Source organism: Cyanistes caeruleus, chromosome 1 (genome assembly GCF_971803275.1).
Source record: "Cyanistes caeruleus chromosome 1, bCyaCae1.hap1.1, whole genome shotgun sequence".
Lineage (NCBI taxonomy): Eukaryota > Metazoa > Chordata > Aves > Passeriformes > Paridae > Cyanistes > Cyanistes caeruleus.
In genome coordinates this window covers 52,182,545-52,201,638 of record NC_141701.1, presented here as the reverse complement: position 1 = coordinate 52,201,638, position 19,094 = coordinate 52,182,545, and the positions used below count along the sequence as shown (strand labels likewise).

At 37.6% G+C, this 19,094-nt stretch overlaps 1 protein-coding gene across 6 annotated transcripts in view; it reads left to right on the top strand.

The window, feature by feature from the left end:
* Window positions 1-19,094, top strand: part of PIEZO2 (piezo type mechanosensitive ion channel component 2) — a 286,113-nt gene that overhangs the window by 244,117 nt on the left and 22,902 nt on the right. For 4 of the 6 annotated variants that reach the window (XM_086892756.1, XM_086892749.1, XM_086892763.1 and 1 more), the window contains 6 exons: window positions 562-665; window positions 2,719-2,817; window positions 5,194-5,302; window positions 6,913-6,981; window positions 10,171-10,337; window positions 12,040-12,215. In XM_086892756.1, the coding sequence (XP_086748882.1) occupies window positions 562-665; window positions 2,719-2,817; window positions 5,194-5,302; window positions 6,913-6,981; window positions 10,171-10,337; window positions 12,040-12,215 (724 nt within the window). Of the gene's footprint in view, window positions 1-561; window positions 666-2,718; window positions 2,818-5,193; window positions 5,303-6,912; window positions 6,982-10,170; window positions 10,338-12,039; window positions 12,216-18,218; window positions 18,387-19,094 lie in introns of all 6 variants that reach the window. The other 2 variants (XM_086892793.1, XM_086892783.1) reach the window with 2 other exon arrangements.

Here is a 19,094-nt window from a genome sequence, read left to right as displayed (position 1 = left end):
CTTTCTGAATCCATGGGCAAAAAATTGAAATTCATTTGCAATCATGCTAAGAGAATCTGAGTGATTTGTTTTAAACAAGCCAAGGTTTTCCATTACCTCATCAAACTAATACCATCCCATTACCTAGTTTAAAATATTGCCTCAATGTTTTAAAGAGAAATTCTGTATTTTTTGTCCAGTGGTACTGTTCATGTAAGTTAATTTACTTACCTGCTGGGCTTTTTTTACTCCCTCAAATAATCCTAAGTCCCCAGTAAATTTAGACTTGTCATTTTTCTCTAAAAATGTAACCTTGTAACTTGATAAACTTCAATCCTTTTCTTTACATTTTCTTCTTATAGGAATGCTTTCCTTAGTTCTTGTAATAGTTCTTATTCATGCCCACAGTATTGCAGACTAGCATCAAATAAATGGCCTGAGACATTTTCATCTCTTGCTTCTTCTCTATTTTCACCTCTCCTGGTTATGAATTTTTAAATGACTGGTTACCTGCTCATAGGTCTTGGGGGAGTTGAGAATAGAACTATTCAGAAAAGTAAGAAAATATTTTGTTTCACTTAGTGGTCAGAAGTGGAAATTATTATTTGTTTGAGACGGATAGTGAAGAGGAAGAGGAAGAAGAAAAAAAAGAAGAGGAAGAGCCTCGGAAAAAATCTGCATTTCAGGTACTTTATGGTAATTTTCTATCTCATTGACATCTGGGAAAAAAATGTACACTTCTCATAATACAGGCACATATGTTAAAGCTTCCAGTTCCTTTAAAGTAGTCCTGAAAAGTATTGGAAATTAAATTTCTTGCCAATTTAAAACGTAAGTTTTCCTTATGCTTTAAGCATTGCCAAATTCTTACTGAAACTTTGCTAGAGTCATATCTTTATCCACTTACACCTGAAGACAGCAACAATGCAAAACACAAAGGGTGAGAACCCAAGCTTTACTTTTCTTTGCATTGCAATAAAGACAGTTGAGGAAGTTGACTTTCTTCTGGTGCTACTCTGCAATGCCTCCAGTGGTTGTTTTTTTTTAAGTTTTGAGGAGATGTTATCATTCCATGAAGAAATAATCCCCAAAATAAGCGTGTTTTCATGGAAAAGAAATACACACTTAATTTTTTTAAAATATAATTAAACCTAGTGGGCCAGAGAAATATATCCTTGGGTTAGAAAGTGCTTTAGATTTAAAATTACAAAAGGAGACTACATCCATTTCTTTTCTTTCATTTTCAGGGCACTGTTAGTTAATATATTTGCATTTATAGTGCCAGACTGTGCTGATGTAGGAGGATATTGTAATGTTAAAAAGATATTTGAAGTTTCCTATCTAGTTTCCTCTATGTGGACTGGCTGTTGTTAGACAATACCAGATACCAAATGCAGTGGCCTAAATGAAGAATGTGGGTGAAGAAGTTAGTGAAATACACCTACATCTAGGATTGATTTTGCTTTTACCTAAGATTAAGGTTTCACTTGTGGAAGAATTTTTTTGGAAATGTTGCAGAAATTTTTCAGGTCTGTAATTTCAAAGCATTAATCAAAGAAGCAGCTTTTTCCAGCTGAGTATTCCTATCCAGATGCAGCCTCACATCACTGGCGAATTGGCGCATTGCAGAACATTCAACCCAAGCAAGAGCAAGAAACTGCCTCCCTGCTTTTCTATCCCCTAAACCAAAATCTTTCAAACCAAGCTTCCCAGACAACATTACTGAATTACAGGAAGAAATGTTTTATTTAACTCATTAATAAAATGAGATTTGGTTTATATTCTAACACTACGTTACATTGGCAGTTGGTTACCTTCATTAAACTGCCTACATGGTAATGACATGGAAAAATAAATCTGACCCTAATAAGGGCAAAACAAATCTGGATCAAAATAATGTGATAAGTTTTGTTTTGTAGTATTGAACTATTTTTTTTTTTTAAATATACTTTATATTTAACTTACCTTGGACCATAAAAATGGCTCATGACTTCCTAGATCATTTTTCTTTCTGGTTTCCAGGCAGGCATAGAGGAAAGGGTGCATTCTTGTTTCTTCTGATTTTTAAAAAATTGGTGACAGCATTTTGTTCTGATGTGTTGGTGCCAAGCACTGAGTTAAAGAGCTCTAAACTTGAGGTCAGCAGTCAACAAGATTTTCTCATTTATGCTGAGGTTTGGATTTTTTGTTATCTCAGGGCTGAAACTGTTAATTTGAGGATGTAGGATCTGTTCATTATTTCAAAATTTGGTCAGATGTTCTGGATAGGTGGCCTGTTCTGCAGTGTGCAATATGAGGATGCTGGGTGGCTTTATATAAGCAGACTTGTATAAAACAGAAAACTGATTTTCTTCATGAAAGGTTTGTTCATCCTATGGTCATCATACTTTCTTCACCTTGCATCATCATGCACAAGGTCTTAGTAGAAATACTAGCCAAGTGAGCTTTGTTGTAGATTCTGTTAAAGAATTATTTGAATGTATGATCTTTTCAGTGTCAATTGTGTGCCTTAGTCCCTTCAAGGGTTAACTTGGAGATTTTAAATATTAGAGAATGTATGCAGTTAAGAGTCGTATTATTGAAATTTTAATGTGAACAGCATAAACAATCTTTTTCTCATATTGAATTTTATGAATGTAAATTTGTTCTTAGTATTCTAGATACAGTAATTAAAGAGATCCTTTTTATTAATATTTTCTGCTTTTCTACTAACTACTGTTGCTTTGTCCCTCTTTATAGAGAGCTATTGGAAAATTTGCTTCAGCCATTTTAGCCTTGCCAAAGTCTATCATTAAACTACCCAAAACTATTCTTCAGTATTTAATCAAAGCAGCAAAGGTACTTGACATTTTGCAAATGCTCAGTTATGTGACCCACCCCTTAGTTCCTGACATAGTATCTATATCTGTCTCTGTCCTCATCTGCATTTTTCCTCTTATATGGATGATTAAAAAAAAATTATGACTGCTAAAGTCTCATTCCTAGTAAATGCAACACGTTTCGTAATTTTGGAGTGGTCAAATCACAAGCAAAGTGGTCTATCTTTTTTTAAGTGTAACCTCAGAGTGAAAATGCAGACCCAAATTCTTATTTTCTTTTGATACTGATTTATAAGATGGTCACATCAAGTTGCATGTATCTTATGGACACGGTGGTAATTGATCTCAGAAAGCTGGTGAAAGGTTTGTTAAATACATATTCTGCTCCAAATCCCTTTTTACCTCTCTACTCTTCTGGCCTTTATCATCACAAAAAAGATTTATGCATCTTCTCTCTTGCCCTGCTTGAATGCATTTAGCATTTCCTAACTTTGGGCACTGTGTATCACTTTCCACTTCATTATGTAATGTGACTTTTGTAAGGATTGAATGTTACAGATTGAGAATATCAGCTCCAAAGCCTAAAAGATACTAAATTGGAAGTCCATGCAGAGGTAGAAATCTAAACTAATATGCACCCAGTACGCTCTTAAAATACCCTCTGCTTAGCATAGGTAGTTACATTAAATTTATAAATCAAATTCACTTTCTTAATTCTAATTTTATACCCTCTTCCAAGTCTGTCTTTTAGCTCTGATATCTTTATTCACACTATAATTGTGGCTAGTGTATACTTTCAAAATTAAATGACAATAGAAGATGTTGGCAGTTTCTAATTTCCAGTAAAGTAAAATGGTGTTAGCTCATTTGAATATCACCATTCCCCCAGATCACCTTCATTAGAAAATGCCTGTTACAAAGCAAAGGGAAACCAGGTCCTCTGATCCCACACATTTACCCATGTGGTGCTTGTTTTGAACAACACAGACATATAAAAATAAATGTACAGACTTTAGGAGATTTGGAAGAGGATTTTCTTTTCAACAGTACAAAAATAATTTTGTCTCCATGGCTGTATAGATTCACAAAACAAAACAAAGTATTTCTCCCTTTTAAATTACTTTAATGTCAGTTTAATAGTTTTAAAAGAATACCTTAAATGTTCCAAAGTGATTTCCATAGGAAAATTCTAAAAATATAAATAAACAAAATAGAAATTGTAGCATTCTGTCCTATGAGGGGCAATTCCAGCTTCACTGAGATACATGTGTGTTGTTGTCATCATCTGCATGTTTGTGCTGTGAATTAGTTAGAGCTGTTTTGTTAGTGTGCTTTTTCAGCCCCTTGCCTGCACCTGTGTGTTTCCCTACCCTGTTTCTGTGGCCTGTTTGCTTAGAAGACAATTTGATTACCATTTTTTCAATGAAAAGCTTTGAAAGAGCAAAAAGAACACCTTTTGCGTTAAAAGTTACTTTAGTTTCTGTAATTGATATACATTTAATGTCACATAGGGATAAAAGATATGCGTTTTGCTCCTTTTTTTCTGTAACCTTCCTTCACATCTGAAGCTGAGCTATTAAAAAAAGTTACTTCTCAGTGATTTTTTTTACTCTTCTTTTTCCCTCCACTGCTATATAATTTATAAATATTTTGAGCCAATTCCATGCTTCATGCAGTCACACAGGTCAACAGAGTGTTGGTCTGAGTGAGTGCTGGGAGCAGGATTTTGTCCCATAAAATACCCTGGATAAATAGGTAAGTATTACTGTCTTCATTTTCCAACTGGAAAAAGAGTAGCAGAAGGATTCATAAGTGACTTATCTGAAACAGCAGAGAAAGGCATTGTTAAAATCAGGAAGCAATGTGAGGAATTCCTGACTGCCAGTTTTGGTACTGTGTACAGATAACAAATCTGTAAACATTTCACTGGGACCTACAGAGGGGGCGAAAAATATCTAAACTGTACAGTAAACCTTTACATCTTTTGATGTTTTAATTAATGGATTGCTGCACTTTCTATGAAAGTTTTCTTTGCTCTGCATCTTGCCTGTAAAATGATAAAGTAGAAATGCAAAATTGAGTGCTTCTGACAAGGTAGCCCATATGCACAAAAGGGTATTAATTCCCAAAGTTCAGAGCATGAATTTTTGTGGGTTCTAATGAAACATGTGTCACCCACTAATATATTCACATTTGTTTTTACACTTACAAAAATAGTGCATGAAAACTCGGCAGATCTGTGAGGGAGATGTTTGATTTGGGATTGAAAATATTTCCTGGCCCCCACAGAATGCATTTACTCAAACTATATAGTCCTGCTTGTGGCTTATTCTATGGCTTACTTTTAGAGCATGAGGAACCTTGATATAAATGAGGGGTTTTTTTTCCCTTCCAGTTTGTTTACCAAGCCTGGATAACTGACCCTAAAACAGCTCTACGACAGAGGCGCAAAGAGAAGAAAAATTTTGGGAAAGAGAAGCGAAGGCGAAAAGGATCTGGGGATGGTAGGTAGCCTTTTCCATTTTAGAAAACACAATATTAACTATTGCCTATTGCTCCCGACTGTGAAGGGCAGATGAGATTTAGAGGAGAAGTGCTCTCAGTGCTGGCTAGGAACTGAAAAAATGAGTTAACTGTGGTTGGCAGTCTGGTCCTGCACCAACCCTTGGCAAGGTCAGCTGTAGTCATGTCCTTCTGCTCTGCATAGCATGCTCTGAGGGAGGCAAAGGGGAAGCTGCAAGAAATGGAGTTGGAAGAGATGCCCAGAACTTCTGGTAAGTAGGAAGATTCAGCGCATTACAGAAAACATCAGCTATGTGAAAACATTTGTGAGAGTACTTGCAATAGTAAAGACATGACTTCATAAAGAAAGTAACCTGGTACTTAACAGCATTTCTCCAGAATACAGGAGTGTAAACTCCAAGTGTATGGCCAGAACCAGGAAGATAGAGGACATTACCCTCTCACTCCCTCCTAAATCTCTTAAAAAGGTTTATCTTTCTGTCCAGGCTTTTCTAGAGTTTATCAGTCACTCTATTCAATGGTAAAGTCATGTGTATTCTCAGGGAAAGGTGTTGAAGAACTGTTTAATGTGGTTGTTCAAGTGGAGCTGTAAAAAAAATACTCAATTAAATAGCCACATATTATTTATTTTGGCCACATTTCCTATATTGTTCCCTAAAGAAGCTTAAGTTGATACATGAAGAAGAATATAAAGAAAGGCTTTTCACTTTCCATGTTGTAGTCACTGAGGACCCCAAATATCCACAATCCCTTAAATTCAGTAGAAGGCAAAAGGAAAATGTACAAATGTTGATTGGGCTTTACTGGCAGTGTAAAATCTTTTATACCAGTTTATAGGTGGTTTATATATCTTGAACTTTTTAACTAGAAAATAGAAATTCAAAAGCTCTTCTGGTTGGTATAGATGGAGAAAAGAGGGGCCCACACAGGCTTAATCAACTAGATGTTTCCTCTGTTTGCCATCTTCGCCTGTTAAAAAAAAGGAGCTGTATAATTTGGCTTCTGTCACTGAAACTGTAGCTGCAGTTATTGAGCATTGGATAGATGCAGGATTGCTTTTTTGCCTTTCATTTCTGCCTGTCAATCTACAGCACTCTTCTGCTAGAGGCCTAAACAAATACATGTGGTGGTGTCAAAACAACTCTGCTGCTTCATGTCAGCCTGAATGTTTCAATTCCTTCAGGTTTGGTGGGCCAGAGGCAGGAGAAGATCAGAGCACTGCTCAGGTTTCCCTTTGCAGGGGGTGAAGAAATGAGCTCAAGCATGAGTCAGCAGTAGGTGAGGCTGCTGAGTGTGGCTGAGGAGTGACTGGGAAAGTATCTGGGTTTCCACCAGTAGATGATCTCACCCAGCAGCCTATCTAGAAAGAGAACATGACTGCAAATTATGAGAGGGATGTTCATCCATGACCACCTTTACTGACAGGGTTGTCCCTTCACTTGAGTGCTTTAGAAATGGGAATGTGCTTTCTGTTACGCTGCTAGGTGAGGTTACTGCTACTGCTAGGAACTGTAGCATTCTCTAGCTTGAATGGCATTTACACCAGCACTTCTGTAGGTGTAACACTCACTGGTTTGCTCATTGTTTGCAGGAGGTGGCAATGATGCAGACTGTGAGGACAGTGAAGAGGAACCTGTCAAAAAGAAATCTGATGGACCAGGTACGAAGGCAGGGGGTTTCTGTGCTGTTAAAACGCAGTTGTGACCTGTGGCCTGTCACAGAGGCAGCATTGCAATGATCCACTCTGACTGATGCAGGAAGAGCTTCCTAAGTAATATCAGATTTTCTATTGCAAGATTTACAAGCCTTGAGCATAGGAACTTCTAGTTCTGGACTATTAGCTATTGCACTCACTCTCTAAATACCAAATACACCTGCCAGCTCAGATTTGATCACTGCTGTGTATTTTACTTACAGAACAACTTAAGCTAAGATTTCAGACCTGACTGCGCACAGCAGTGTTAAAATCTCCATTGATTTGGGGTGTGTTTTAGCAAGGTTAGTATAATGCTTTTCTTGGTATTTATCCATTCAGCAGTGAACAGTAATCACCTCTAAAGAATTATATGTTCCTTATCTTACACGTTCTCATTCAAAATCAGACTTATGGCAGTTCTGTATTACAGAAGAAATGACAGCAGTTTTCAGGATCTTGCCCGCATTCAAATTTTTCCTACAAAGAAATGTAATAGATCATAAATCCAAGCTTGGCTTCTCCTTGTTTCTAACTGGAGTTAAAAAAGAGAACAGACTCTCCTCTTAAGTAAATCTTCATCATGGTTTACCTTGAGTGACACTTTATCATCAAAATCTACTTTTCTTCTCTATATGAAATTGTTTTCCACAGTTCCAGTTAGAATTGTGTCCCTGAGTGACTTACAGGGTAGAAGAGGCTAAAAGGATGTGGGAGATACCATTTGTATATCACTAGAGCAGTGGTTTCAAATAAATGAGTTGCATTGCTATGAGAACAGGGGGGGATTGGTGGGTTTTTATTTGTTACTTACTGGCAATGCAGTTATCTGTCTTAAAACACTGAAGTGAATCACACAAATGCATCTTGGGATGTCATGTTGGTGCTACACAGGAGTTTTGGGGAAAAGATGGAGGTTTATAATTAATTTATATTGGAAATAATAAATTTAAAGTGCTTTATATTTTTGTTGAATTACTTTGTCTGTACCTAGGTGAAATTTGTTTAAAGAAGATACTGAAAAATTAGCCAGTATCATTGGTGTCATTAATAACCTTAGGTGGAATCCTATCTCGGACTCAGGCAGAAAGGAGCTTTCTCTGCACAAAGTATTTGTTTCCCTTTTTGAATATGTTTAAATGCAATTGATCCCCAAAAGATTATTTTTTAAAAATTTTGAAGAACAGCAAAGGTGCCAGAACAGCTACAGTGTCATTAAAAATGTATGCTAAAACACCTCCATCCGGGGAGGAAAATGACCTTTCAGATTAGACTGGAAGAACTTGGCACCATGCCAGGCCAGTGGTGGTCAATAATAAAAATAATTTTAACTGGAGAGCAGTGACTTCTCCTGAACTCAATAACAGAAGTTACATATTGGAGAGGAAGAGTGTGGGTTAAAAAAGAATATATGCTATATATTTTTGTGTATGTGTGCTGTTCTCTTTTTACCTACTCATAATATTCTCTGTAATGCAAAGGTAATGGATGGTCCTAGAAGTAGAAACAGCTTTACATTTAGTTTTTAATGGCAGGATTTCCTTAGCTTCACAACCTGCACAGTGAATGGATAAGATTGATGTGGCTAGCTCATAAAATTATCTCCAATTGTAAATGACATAGGAAAGGCCTGAAAAAAGGGCAGAATATTATTGAAATATTTACATGACCAAGTGAAGGGTACTAAATGCTCTTATGCTCAGTTCTAGCTGACCAGTTCCATGGCATTGCTCAGGTAAATGGGACATACTGCTACTTCAGCACCCACTTTCCAGGAAAGTACCACTAATGATTTTTTCCCATAGTTTCTCTCCACATAAATGTGCCTGCAACAACTCTGCCTGTACAGAGAAATAATTTACTTTATTATAGCTTTCCTTTTGCAGTCTTTGTAAGGAGCTGTGCACTCATTCTGCAGAGTTTTGCATGCCATCTTGTGGTACAGATAAGAAGTGAGGTTGTTGAGAGCATCACGCACGGCAGATTATTGACAGTTTTCTACAATTTCTTAGCCTGCTTAATCAAAACTTCATCTTTACACCCAGTGCTCTGGGCTTTGGCACCTTGCAGGGACAGCTAGCTCTGGAACTGGCTATTGGAAAGAATTTTTTTTGGTATTTCATAGATTCATGGAATCATAGAATGGCTTGTGTTGGAAGGGAACTTAAGGATCATCTGGTTCCAGCCCTCCTGCCATGGGCAGGGTCACCTTCTGCTAGACCAGATTGTTCAGAGCTCCATCCAGCCTGGCCATGAACACTTGTAATACTACATGAAAACTCTAGTATGATGTTTATGTTTGTGAGTGGATAAAAAAATAAGTTGAAAGTTCTGCTTTTTGGATGAGAAATACCATTATTAATGCCAAATGAACTACTGAAATGAGAAATTAACTTGTGACAGATGTGTTGAGTAAAATAAAGCTACTGCTGTTGGTATGCACCCATAGGCCTTATTCATGGGAAAGTGTACTTTTTTGTCAAAAAGGTGCAGGAATAAAGTTTTATAAATCATTATTTGTCCTAGTTGTGCTTGTTGATCTGAGATCATTGATGGCACAGTGCAGCCTACTTAGATAAACAGAGGATTTAAAAACAGTGAATACAGAGAAGTGTGATTCAAAGTGATGTGAGGTCAGATTCAAAGACTGTTTAGGCAGTTTAGACTTTAAAAATTCAGCTTAGCAAGGTTCAAGCACAAATGGCAAAGTTTCTGCGAAGAGGAATGCTCACAAAGAGAAACTGAAGAGGATCAGCTCAACACACTGGTTGAGCATTTGTTCAGATTGCAGGACCTGGGGATTAATACTCTCAGGAGATGCCCACATCCTTGGGTTTCATTTCACAGACCTGTGCATACAGTGTCCCTCTAAAATCAGGAACTGTTCATTTGACTAAGAGTGGCAGACCAAGGACTTACAGGGTGGAAGAGGGATTCCAGATGATAAGCCTAGGCCTACAGTCAGGAAAATGGTCCAGACAGCCAAAAGGCCTCCAGCCATCTTCAAAGATTCCTTAGTATGACAGGGTTTTGCAGCCTGGATTATTACTATTATTATTATTAGACAATAAAAGAAAAATGAATCTAACTCCAAGCAAAAGTGCAATAGAAGATATTTGTGTTCATTAACTCTCTGTTACCTTTGCTCTCCCTTAGATAACATCATCAAGAGGATATTTAATATCTTGAAGTTTACTTGGGTCCTTTTCCTGGCAACGCTGGACAGTTTCACAGCTTGGCTTAACTCCATCTCCAGAGAGCACATCGATATCTCCACTGTGCTCAGGATCGAGCGCTGTATGCTGACCAGGGAGATTAAGAAGGTAACGCCTTCCATCTTTTTTGTCTGCTAATGCCATTTCCAGCTTGGTGAAAAATGAAAGGCTGTCTTTTCAGATCACAGCAGTGAGGAGGAAAATTGTGAAAATTTCACATACACGTGCATCTTAAAAATAAGTCTGGACTTTTTAACTGCTTGCTGGTTCATAAATCCTTAAATAATAAATTATTTGATTTATTACCTGGACACAAAACAAGGGAAAAATAATTCTTTGAGGGGTTGATGTAAGGTTTTGGCTGAAACATTTCTGTAGTACACTGTGGTTTTGAAAGGACACAATGGATTCAAAAAGGTAGGAAAAGGCTGGCATTTTAAACAGCTCAAAAACTACCTCAGTCTGCATATTTCACTCTTCTTCTAGATCAACTTGCACTGGAAATAACTGACATACAGACATATATTTCTTCAGAGAAAATGGAGCTATGTGGTCCTTCACAAGCTATATCTATTAGCAAAACCCATTATTAGCAGAGATTAATATTAGTGTAACTAGAAATGTATTTAGATCTTCCAAATGCAAATAGATGATATAACTCTTATCCTTTATGCCAGGCCTGTGGTGGAGCTAGAATGCAACTTGTACCCTCGTTTCAGAGTCAGGATGTCATAATGGCACCGACATTTACCACTGCAGAAGCAACACAGCTTGTACACAAGCATACCTAATTAAAAACCTGAGTGTCAAATTTTGTTCTTAAGATGTTTTAATTATTTTTTTTTTTCCACAAAACATCAGATTTTGAGTATTGGAGTTTCGGGACACTGTAGAGGACTGTAGTTGAAATACTAGAAACTATTAAAATTAGTAAAGGAAATACAGACAATATTTTAGACTACTTTGATTATCTTAGCTGGGAAAAGTCCTTGCATAAGGCTTCACTATAGGTTAAAAAAATTACTGTTCAAGAATAATAACCTCCCCACTCAGTGCATCATCTGAAGTCAATGCAACCACTAGTGGAATGAGTTGAATGTGTTTCTGCCCAAGAACAGAAAATTCTCCGTTTTATTCTTATGATACACCTTTAAAATTCTGATTGCAATATCATAGCCAGAGACTTGATTCTGTGCCCAGATCTGGTCTGACAGTTAATAAAACTATCAATTCATGAACTTGTTTGATTGTGTAGTCACAGAGAAAGAGTAAAAGTCTTCAGTGGTTTTTTTTCATGGTTTTCCATCTGTGTCCATAATTCATTAATACTTTTTTTATTTTGGGACACTAATTAAAATCTAGATTAGTCTGTACATTAACTGTTTCTTGGGCTTTTTTTTCTGTTTAAAAATTCTGCTACTGGCTACTGGCCAAGTGTTCCTAGAGTCAGTAAAGCTATCTAAAAGAGATCCATCCAAAGTTGCTGCAGCGCAGATTGAGTCACGGGTTCAGTCCACTCCTCATTCCCATGCTGAAGGATCTTCAGTTCCATCCAGCAGAGTTGTGGTGGCCAAATATAGTCTGAAACCACGTGGATTGCTCCAGTTTTGCTTGAAAGCCAAACACATTGGGCCATGGTAGGTTAAGTCAAAATCTGACTTGCACTCTGAAAAGGTGTGAGTTTGCTATTTTCTAGGAAGGTGTTTGCACAGTCCTTAACCTGTTACTTGCCAAATGACAGAAGAAACTGCTCCCTCAAAGAATAGACATCCCCCTGGCCATGTATGTCTACCTCTCCTCTCTTCCACAGGGCAATGTTCCGACACGGGAGAGCATCCATTTGTATTACCAGAACCATATGATGAAACTTTCTGAGGAGTCAGGACTAGACTCAATTGATAAAAATCCCAGTCAAGCTTCTGGTTTGCAAGCATCTGAAAGAATGGATAGTTTAGATTCAGCAGCATCTCATGACAGCATCTCCAGGTATTGAATTAATTTTATTCTGTGAAAGACAGAGGAATTGTGAAATAGGCGTAATATTAGATATTGTCTAAGTACTGATGAACTTTCTAATCAATGTTGAATTCTTTTTGATTTCTCCATGCCATCTTAATAGTGAAAATTATTACATGTTACTATTCCTTTATAGTGATGGACTCACTTGTTGGCTTAACTTCTTTTCTACTGCATGACTACCCCACTGTTTTCAGTTTCCCCTAGAATTAGGAATCATTGGCATTGGCATTCTGTTCCTTGTGAAAAGAAATGGAAAGTAAGTGGTGCTGAGGATGTTTCTGTGATAATGGTTTAGGATTTTAGGCATGTAATTTGGGGAGGGATCATTTATGGTGAATATTTCATCTTTGTAAAATAAATTGTTGTCTGCAATTGGAAAAGGCAAATCGGAAAAGGCTTTGCATTGAAAGAGATTCTGCATTTGAAAGAACAAAATTCCCTCTTGCACCCACAGGGCAAAACCCATCTGAACAGCCTCAGAGTTTGGTTTCCCAGCTGCCATGATTACAGTCCAGCAGAGCTACACGTTTGTTAATCAAATATCCAAACTAGTTCAGGAAAACCACCTTCCTCATTCTTTTCTGAAAACGGATGCCATCAAGTCACTTGCCAAAATTACTGCCTGCTCCTGCTGCTTCATGCACACAGAGGCACACACATTCACTTCCTTCTCTTACAGAGGCAGTCTGTTCCCACCATGTCCCTGGAGTTCTTGACTTTTAAGATACTGCAGAATTTGTATAACATGAGGGAGAGAAGGGAGGGCTTTGGAAGTCCAGCTGTTTCATAATCCCTGGTCTTCTGTTGTGTCCTGTTCTCCTGTGAACTGTGGCAGTATCATATCGTGTTTGATACTCCCAGCAAACTCAGAAACTTCTGTGTACAGTAAATTATGCATAGCTTTTACTAATGAGATATGGGTAGATGTCAGCAGAATGAAAATAATGAGGGGTTGTCTTCCTTTCAGATAGTATTGAAATGCAAGGGTAAGAGTGTCTGTGAGTATTATGCTTCAACAAAATATCCACAAATTGCTCTTTAGTGAGCACTGACCTTTGAGAGGTTCACTCCAGTAAAAACACCAAATCTGAGCAAATCTTTCTCAGTGGCTTGTTGCCCAACTGAGCAACACCTTTGTGTTTTGTCTCAAAGTTTTACAGGAGTCAGATGATGTGAGAAAAAATGTAAAGTCAAATTCTGTTTCCAGCTCACTTGGACCCACTTTGATATCTGCAGGGCAGATTTTAACTCCACAGACTTTAACTCCTTCAGTCTCACCTAAAGAATAAATAGGGATATCAGTCCTGCTTTCATTAAATCATTTTTGGTCATCCTGTTTACTACAGATAGAAGTATACATTAGTATACTTCTATCTGTAGTAAACTAGTATACTAATTAGTAAAATTAGTATAAAATCATTAGCAGGAGCTTTAACCATAAACAAAGGGAAGCCAATTTCAAAATAAAATTTTTTAAAGAAAAACTAGTCTTGTAATTTTAATGTATAGATGCTCTTCAATGAGATGCTATCCAATGTTGAACCCAGCTTGTGTGTTGTTGGTTTGCTATTTTTAAGAATAACCACCCATTTTTAACCCTGCTTTAAACAGGGTGATTTAAAATCTCTTTTCAAACTCAGAGAATTCAGTGATCCTGTGGTGATGCTTTGCAACAGAAGTTAAATCTTTCACACGGGTTTCTGTCATCTCCATTTCCTTCAAAGTTGTCACAGGGTTTATGAACAAAGTAATAGCAAAGACAGAGTTATGACTGATTTCTCTAATCTCAAATTCTCTTTCTGGTAATCAACAATCAAATATTCTTGGACTGAGTATTACAAATTGTGAACATCTGCTATAATAATAGAGGAAGCAATAATGAGTCTGTTGATTGAATGATAATGCCATCTGTCACAATGGGGCACTCTTGCATATCTCTCCAAGGATTACAGAAGTGTCCATATCATCTTTTAGAAAAGCGAAATATTTTTAAATTCTTATGAGTTTATTGATTGATTTTCTCTAATTGCCCAAACAACAGCAGGTGGCAGTTTGCATTTTAAAGTAATGATTTCCAGTAAATGTAGAAATGACTAATTAAGTCTAAGACATCCCTGTGATCATGGATCTCAGGTTGCAATGGAAAAGTTTTGGGAAGGGGCAGAGTGTTTCTGTTCTGGTTATCTTTTGGTTGCACTGCTAAAAATCCTGTAGTGTTGAAATTCTCTAGTGGACATTAGGTCCCTGAGTAAGGTGAACAAGCACACAGGAATGCTGAAGCACAGAAGCTGTTCCATTATAATAAGACATAATCCTTAGTGCTTGGGATAGGAATTACTGTAGGTAAACACTGGACAGCCAAAGAGAAAAACTCTCATGATCAGCTGCAGGAACTGTAAATTTCTTGTGAAGTTCAGGGCTGACCCTCATAAGTCTAACTGAGGGATGTTTTTCTTAGCCTGGGTAAAGTACTGAAAGGAGTTATGTAGAGTGTCCTTTGTGTTGTTTTCTTTTAATAGGGCTGTCATTTATTCTCAGTCATTTCTCTACACAGTAGAAACTATGAGGTATTCATAGGGTATTTGATTGGTTTCTCTTTGTATATAAATACTCTCATGTTTCCTGAAGGCAAAACACAAAGTTCATATGGGCCAGGAGAAGGGACTGATGCTGTTCCTTTACCAAGCTCTTTGAGGAACACCACCAGAAGGGGTTGGGATCTAGCATGGCAGAGCATTTGCTGCAGTTTGTTTCCATTTGACTGATGACCTGTTTATTAGTTTAAAAAACTGTGAATTTCAGTAAGATGATTGGGAACTTGCTAAAACTAGTTGGCTTCCCTCCTGGGGCTTTGCATACAATTGTGTAATAGCAGCTACACACAGGTCAGATTTCAGGTTATCTAAGGTTTTGTATCCAGTTCAATTTGTATTATTTTTTGCCCATCACAAATAATATTTTCAGTTCCTCTGAAAGAAACTCTGTCTTTGTGTAGACTTTTATAGGAGCTGAAGGAGAGAATCCCTATCAGGGTGTTTAAGAGCATTACCTTTTGTCTGTGCTTCCCTCACTAGTAGGTAGAATAGGGCTTGAGGCAGGGAGGACTGGAGAGATAATTTTGCCTAGGGAGGCAGAAGAAAGGAGAGCCCCTCTTTGGGCTGGATTAAAGTCCAGTTTAGGCCTGTGATTGTTAGGGATTGATTGTGTTTTTTTCTTGGAGGCATTGGGAATGTAGTAATACAGATAATAAACAAATTATGCCAGTCAGTAATTAGCCCATGGAGAGGAAAAAAAAAATAAAAAAGAAAAGATAGTTCACCCACTAAGCTGAAAAACTCTTTGTGAAGAGTAAATTTGTTTAACAAAAAGTCATAAACTTAAAAATTTCCTACTCACTAAGGATAAAAACATCTCTGCTATATATGTATCCCTATTTAAAATGGATACCTTATGAACTTTATATAAAATGTTTGAACTTGGAGCTTTTAATGAGCATTCAATTTAAAATACGTAGTTGTTGAATGATTTTAAGAGGCTAATGCTTTCAAGATCTCCAACAGAAATTCTAAAAATCACTTAGGAAGATATGCTTGGATCAAATTTATGTGAGAGGCAATGACTTGCATCAACATCAGCTTTGCACAGTGTGCATCTCTCCACTTCGCTGGTGTTCTCATTTTCTCCATGTTTGGGGGCATGCTCCTAAAGCACATAACAAATACACAGACTGTGCTACAGGTGACAACTCACACACATCTCCTGATATTTGAGGATATAGTGCAGCTGCTCAGTCAGTAATTACTCTGATGATTCATTCTTCATTTAAAACTGCTTTAAACCAAATGTTGCAGGCACTCATCCAGACAAATGTTTTTATCTATTAGGATTAATAAATGCTTTTCCTTTGGTTTTTCTGGGAGCAAGGTCAGATCTGGCATGTTTGGGAGGGCAGCTGGCATATGTTTCTTCCATTGAAAATATATGAATAGGCATGTGAACATAAACATCTGTTCTGCTTAAGTCTCTTGGACAGTTCCCTTTGAACTATGTCTGCATTTAAAGTCCTTCAACACCTTATTATTAAGTGTTGCCCTTCAAAAGAATAAACTCAGCCCTTGAGATCTGAAATGACACGTACATAAAACATCATAGCACATAGACAGAAAGGTCATCTGCAAAACTGTATTGTCTACTTGCTGCCATCTCCTCATATTTTAGCACCAAAACCTCACTGACAGAACAGCCTGGCTATGTCTCGTGTTTGTATGTGCAGAGGGAAACGTCCTCCCTCAAGAGCCCCTCAGGTTAGTAACACCAAGCTTCCACTGAACTCCTGTGGTGCTGAATCACACCTGCAGGGCAGACCTCCTGCTCCCCTGTCATAAACCACACGCCACGCAGACAGCCCTCCAGGTTTTGTCTGGAGGGCCTTGTGTGCCTTTGTGCTCACACAGAAATAATGAAGTGGCTTGTAAGGGGTTTTGGCCAAGTGAACTGGCTGGACAGCGGTGCCCCTGCCATTGAAGTGGCTCTTAAGGAAAAGTATTTCACAATACTTTTGGTATCTTGGTGATTCTTTTCTTCTCTTCAAAGGCCAAGGTATGCTTTTAGTCTCAGTCCAAAAAGCCATTCTGTCAAAAAAGATCATCAGTGAGGGCAAGCCTAAGAATAACTTCTTCTCTCCACATATTTTGCTCTTTCCTCCCCATTTTCCTAAAGGCAATAGTTGCAGACTGTGACTTCATGCCAGCAGATTTTTTTCCTCACTTCAAGATAGCAAGACCAAAGGAACGTGGAAAACACTGTTGCCCTTCCTTTCTGACCTCTTTCCCAATTCTCTGTGCCCCTGGACAAACATCATGCTTGCCAAGGAAGCAAATCCCCTGCTGCCATTGCTCAGGTGTAACACAGATGGAGTCAAAAGAAGAAAAGTAGAGTGTAAATCCTGAATTTTGGAGTCTTTTCTTCTTTCATTCTATCTGAGAGACTCAGGCAGGTCACTCCATGTGTTTACACCAGGCCACTCAACTCATTTTATCTGTGTTTGTCAAAGATTTTTTCAGGAGAAATAATTTTTTACCTATCATATGCCATTAATGTATTTGCTTCTTTCTGGTTGCTCAGTTAAATGCTTGTATTTAATTATGTACTTTCCTTCTCATAACTCACCCAGTTCTTCTTTTCTCCGGTTACACATGAATGCTCAATGTATTGTGTATGTCTCTGGTGTCCTGTTGTATTTGATAAGTGAAAGGAGATAAGGGTTTATTATATCTGCTCTTTATTTCAAGATGTGCATGTTACCAATTTTGAAATACTTTTAAGCAGTGATTGAAATAAATGAAATCTTCTGGAATGAATCATCAGGGCTTCCTAGTAAATATCAAAATAAAAGCCATCCCATGCAGGGCAAGTTATATTTGGCATGCATTTACTGGCTAAGTAACATATCCGATTTGGCTCTTTGGTTTGGAAAGAGGATTAGCCAATGTCTGACAGCTATTTTTCTATTTGTGGAATATGAGCTTACTCAGTTTTATGGGCTCTTTTAGGAAATTGGCTTGTACCTGTGTAAAAAGGTTCAGCAAGCATATCAGTAATAAAACAGAATTTGTACAGAGGAGGTCCCTTCCCAAAACATCTTTGTGGAATCTGGAAATTTCAGGGGTAAACAAAATAAAACCTGCTCACATATGTAAGTCTGTTCCCCTGGAAAGCATGTAGAGCACTATGTTGGTCCCATATCTGCTTGAATAGATGGCCTTCTATAGCTCCTACATGAGACTGACCATGACTAACCTGTGCATAGGAGTGTGTGGTGACTCTAAACAAATCCTTATCTCCTCTCGGACCTGTTTTTCTCTGTGTCAGCGTTTAGCTGCATGGCGAGCATATTTGTTTACTGAACCGTGTGTATCATAACACCATTTGTATTTAACACTGTCTCTATAACTGTTTGCGCTGCTGTAGCTGCTACACTGAAGCAACCATGCTGTTCTCAAGGCAGTCAACCCTTGATGATTTAGATGGACCAGACTCTGTTCCTAAAACAAGTGAGCGCGCCCGGCCTAGGCTTCGTAAAATGCAGAGCATGGATATGTCCTCCTCATCAGCTGACAGTGGCAGTATAGTGTCAAGGTGCTTAACTCATGCATGCTTTGTTCACTTGTTTACCCATACCATTATTCTGACTGCAGTGTACATGGTTCTGTGTGTGGTGTGCAGAGTGGTTTGCATGGTTACAGGAAGCTTTCCTCCCTCCTGTGTCGTGGCACGGTTCTGAGATTCAAAGCCAGGATCAAAATCTAGGATCCATTTGCTGTTTCACTCCTTGTTCTGTTTTTTGCTTTCATCCTCAGCTCATGTATTTTTTAAAGTTGTTCCATAACATTATGCTGGGTTTATAAAAACAGGCTAGTCTGTATTTGTTCAGCTAAAAAAGTGTCTTATTTGCAGAGCTACTGAGCTGATGATTGTTCTTAAATTGGAAGCTGGAAGTTAAGTTTCTCAGCTAATCAATTATCCTAAATATGGACTGAGATGTGTAATTTTAGAAACTAAGGCACCATTGTGCCAGTTTTTCAATTTTTATTTTTCTCCATATAGGAAATATTTTGAAATATGTTTTGATTACTTTACCATTGATTTACAGTAAAGTGTTGGAATTAAGAAAGGGAAAATAGCTATGAAAAAGCAGCAAATACTATTAATATCCAGTACAAGAGAAGACTGCTCAGAAGTGTTCATTCACTTTTTAGCAAATAAAACCCAGGGATTTAAATGACATTGGGAAGCAGTGTTTCAATCATTTGTAAATATTATAAATCTGAAATTTCATGTAATTTC